The sequence below is a fragment of the Sesamum indicum genome, linkage group LG11, assembly GCF_000512975.1.
Source record: "Sesamum indicum cultivar Zhongzhi No. 13 linkage group LG11, S_indicum_v1.0, whole genome shotgun sequence".
NCBI lineage: Eukaryota > Viridiplantae > Streptophyta > Magnoliopsida > Lamiales > Pedaliaceae > Sesamum > Sesamum indicum.
The window spans coordinates 10,924,249-10,927,908 of record NC_026155.1 but is presented as its reverse complement, the minus strand read 5'-3'; the positions used below and the strand labels follow the sequence as shown (position 1 = coordinate 10,927,908).

The 3,660-nt window shown below is 41.8% G+C and overlaps 1 protein-coding gene across 1 annotated transcript in view; it reads left to right on the top strand.

The window, feature by feature from the left end:
- The window catches only part of LOC110012930, an 8,831-nt gene that overhangs the window by 2,225 nt on the left and 2,946 nt on the right, over positions 1-3,660 (top strand). Inside the window, exon 3 of the mRNA XM_020698066.1 lies at positions 972-1,115. Within this exon, the coding sequence (XP_020553725.1) occupies positions 972-1,115 (144 nt within the window). The remainder of the gene's footprint in view (positions 1-971; positions 1,116-3,660) is intronic.

Here is a 3,660-nt window from a genome sequence, read left to right as displayed (position 1 = left end):
TTTTCAATTTTATCGACCACAAACTTGAGAAATTTTACTTAATGATGCCCCCTCCTTGTTCCGAATTTTTCATTTCTTTGTATGTGCATTTTTTTTATTTGTGTGTGTGTCTGGTGTGTGGGTGTGTGTGGGGGGTGGTGGGTGTGTGCGTGTGTGGTGTGTGTGTGTGTGTGAGTATGTGTGTGTTTGTGGGGGGTGTGTGTGTGTGTGTGTGAGTATGTGTGTGTCTGTGGTGTGTGTCTGTGTGTGTGTGCGATGTGTGTGTGTGTGTTTGTGTGCGCGTCTGCGATGTGTGTGCGAGCGTGTGTGTGTGTGAGTGTGGGTGTGGGGTGTGTGTGTGTGTGTGCCACTGTAGAACATGTTTTACTTCCATTTTGAACATGGAAGAGGTGAGGTGGTACTTTTATCTATTGCGCCAACGAATGCCATCTGCGTCTTGTAACATTTGCCTTTCTCCTTCAATTTCTAAGTCTTCATTTCTATCTACACCACCCTTTTTCTCATGCAGAATGTCACCATAGTTTCGCAATATTTTATGCTCATTACGGGTATTTGTGTCTTTGTGGTCTATTTATGTCATTTGTAATATTTTTTTTGTGTATGCATAGATATGTATTCTCATTTTTGTTTACCTGATATGAATGAGTATTTATTGAAATGAAGAGCAATGACAGGACAAGGGAGAATGCATTGTCCCTTTTCTTTTTTCCTTTCAATATATCTCGTTAGGAAGATTGATTTTGGATTGATTTATTTTACTATAGGGGATATAGTGAGAGAAAATGAGTGGAGGATTTATAAAATCTGATAAGTGTCATGGGTGGTTATGATCTGCTAATCAATTCTTGAATTGGTTGCCAGCGACCACTACACAATATTGTAGTTTTGAACCCTGACTTTGGTGCATTTAGCCAATTGTAGTTTCCTGACTTTGGTGCATTTAGCCATTTTGATTTCCTTCCTGGTAATAGCAGTCTGTGATGATTCTTCTGATGATTTTGCTAATCTACGGCATAAAAGGAGGAGCAGGAAGGCATATTCAGGCTCTGACTCTGACGTCAGTGCTTTAGATGATTCGCAAGTGGGTAGGGGCAAGAAACGGTCTGAGAAGAAGAGTAGGAAACATCGCCATGAACAGGACTAGCTTCTACAGTGGGTGATATGTCTTGTGTTTTTCAGGTTCCACTAAACTATTGTTAAGTGTGCCCTATTCAATGTTTAATCTAGTGGTTGATGAGCTTCTTAATGAAAACCACTTTAGCTTAGTGGACAATGCATTAGTTTGGTGCACTTGCTGTTTTTCAGTTTGATGTGATGTATCATTTTAATGTGTGTGTGTGAGTATGTGTGTGTTTGTGGGGTGTGTGTGCATGTGTGTGTTTGTGGGGTGTGTGTGTGTGCGTGTGTCGATGCTTTGGGGAAAGCCTGCCTATGGGCATCAAGAAGACCTTAACTATTACTGCTCTTTTGAACCCAGTGCTATTATTGGAGCAAATAAGGTTCCAACATTTCCCAATGTGTTTTATATGTAATTTTATTGGGGCAATGATTTTGTGATTAATATTATCCAGTTTCTGGACCAACCTCTTTGAAAATCATGATCGCATGTAGTAGGTTTTATTGAGATCGTGATATCAAAAAATATATTTTTATATGTTCTAATCGCTACTGCATTTCTTTTTCAATTTTATCGACCACAAACATGAGAAGTTTTGTTGAATGATACCCCCTCCTTGTTCCGGCTTTTCTATTTACTTGTGTGTGCGTCTTTCTTTTTATGTGTGTGTATGCACGTGTGTGTGTGTGGGGTGTGTGTCTGTGCGTGTGTGTGTGTGTGTCTGGTGTGTGGGTGTGTGTGGGGGGTGGTGGGTGTGTGCGTGTGTGGTGTGTGTGTGTGTGTGAGAGTGTGTGTGTGTTTGTGGGGTGTGTGTGTGAGTATGTGTGTGTTTGTGGGGGGTGTGTGTGTGTGTGTGTGTGAGTATATGTGTGTTTGTGGGGTGTGTGTGTGTGTGTGTGTGTGTGTGAGTATGTGTGTGTTTGTGGTGTGTGTCTGTGTGTGTGTGTGTGAGTATGTGTGTGTTTGTGGTGTGTGTCTGTGTGTGTGTGTTTGAGTGCGTGTGTGCGATGTGTGTGTGGGGGGGGTGTGTGTTTGTGTGCGATGTGTGTGTATGTGTGTGTGTGTGTGTGTGGGTGTGGGGTGTGTGTGTGTGTGTTTGTGTGCGCGTCTGCGATGTGTGTGCGAGCGTGTGTGTGTGTGAGTGTGGGTGTGTGTGCGCGTCTGCGATGTGTGTGCGAGCGTGTGTGTGTGTGAGTGTGGGTGTGGGGTGTGTGTGTGTGTGTCTGTATGTGTGTGTCACTGTAGAACATGTTTTACTTCCATTTTGATCATGGAAGAGGTGAGGTGGTACTTTTATCTTTTGCGCCAACGAATGCCATCTGCGTCTTGTAACATTTGCCTTTCTCCTTCAATTTCTAAGTCTTCATTTCTATCTACACCACTTTTTTTCTCATGCAGGATGTCACCATAGTTTCGCAATAGTTTATGCTCATTACGGGTATTGTGTGTCTTTGTGGTCTATTTATGTCCTTTGTAACATTTTTTAGTGCATGCATAGATGTGTATTAGTTTGGTGCATTTGCTATTTTTCAGTTTGATGTAATGTATTATTTTAATTGCTTTGTTTTTCTGATTGTAAGAATTTTGATATTTACTGAGTATGCTATGTGTTATTCCGACATGTGATCGGTCCTGTCAGATGAAATATTGCAGTAATGCTTTGGAATTTTATTGAGTTTAAAGTTGTATTACTTGTTGGTTGCTATTTAATGCTTTAGGGGAAGTGTGCCTGTGGGCATCAAGAAGAGCTTTATTATTGCTGCTCTTTTAAACTCAGTGTTATTATTGAAGCCAAGAAGGATGCATCATTTCCTAGTACGTTTTATTTGTGGAATTGTATTAGGGCAATAATTTTGTGATTAATATTATTCAGTTCCTAGATCAAGCTCTCTAAAAATCATCATCTAGTGTAGCAGGTTTCTGTTGAGATCATGATGTTCAGGAATATATTTTTATATGTTCTAATCAGCTACTACATTTCTTTTTCAATTTTATCGGCCACAAACTTGAGAAATTTTGCTGAATGATGCCCCTCTTTATTTCGACTTTTCCATTTCTTTGTATGTGCATTTTTTTTATGTGTGTGTGTGTCTGGTGTGTGGGTGTGTGTGGGGGTAGGGGGTGTGTGCGTGTGTGGTGCATGTGTGTGTGTGTGAGCATGTGTGTGTTTGTGGGGTGTGTGTGTCTGTGTGTGTGAGTATGTGTGTGTTTGTGGGGTGTGTGTGTTTGTGTGCGTGTGTGCGATGTGTGTGTGTGTGGGTGGGTGGTTGTGGGGTGTGTGTGTGTGTGTTTGTGTGCGCGTGTGCGATATGTGTGTGTGTGTGTGTGTGGGTGTGGGGTGTGTGTGTCTGTGTCTGTGTGCGCGTCTGCATTTCTTTTTCAATTTTATCGACCACAAACTTGAGAAGTTTTGCTGAATGATGCCCCCTCCTTGTTTCGACTTTTTCATTTCTTTTCTTTTGCATTTTATTTATGTGTCTGGTGTGTGTCTGGTGTGTGGGTGTGTGTGGGGGGTGGGGGGGGGGTGCGTGTGTGGTGTGTGT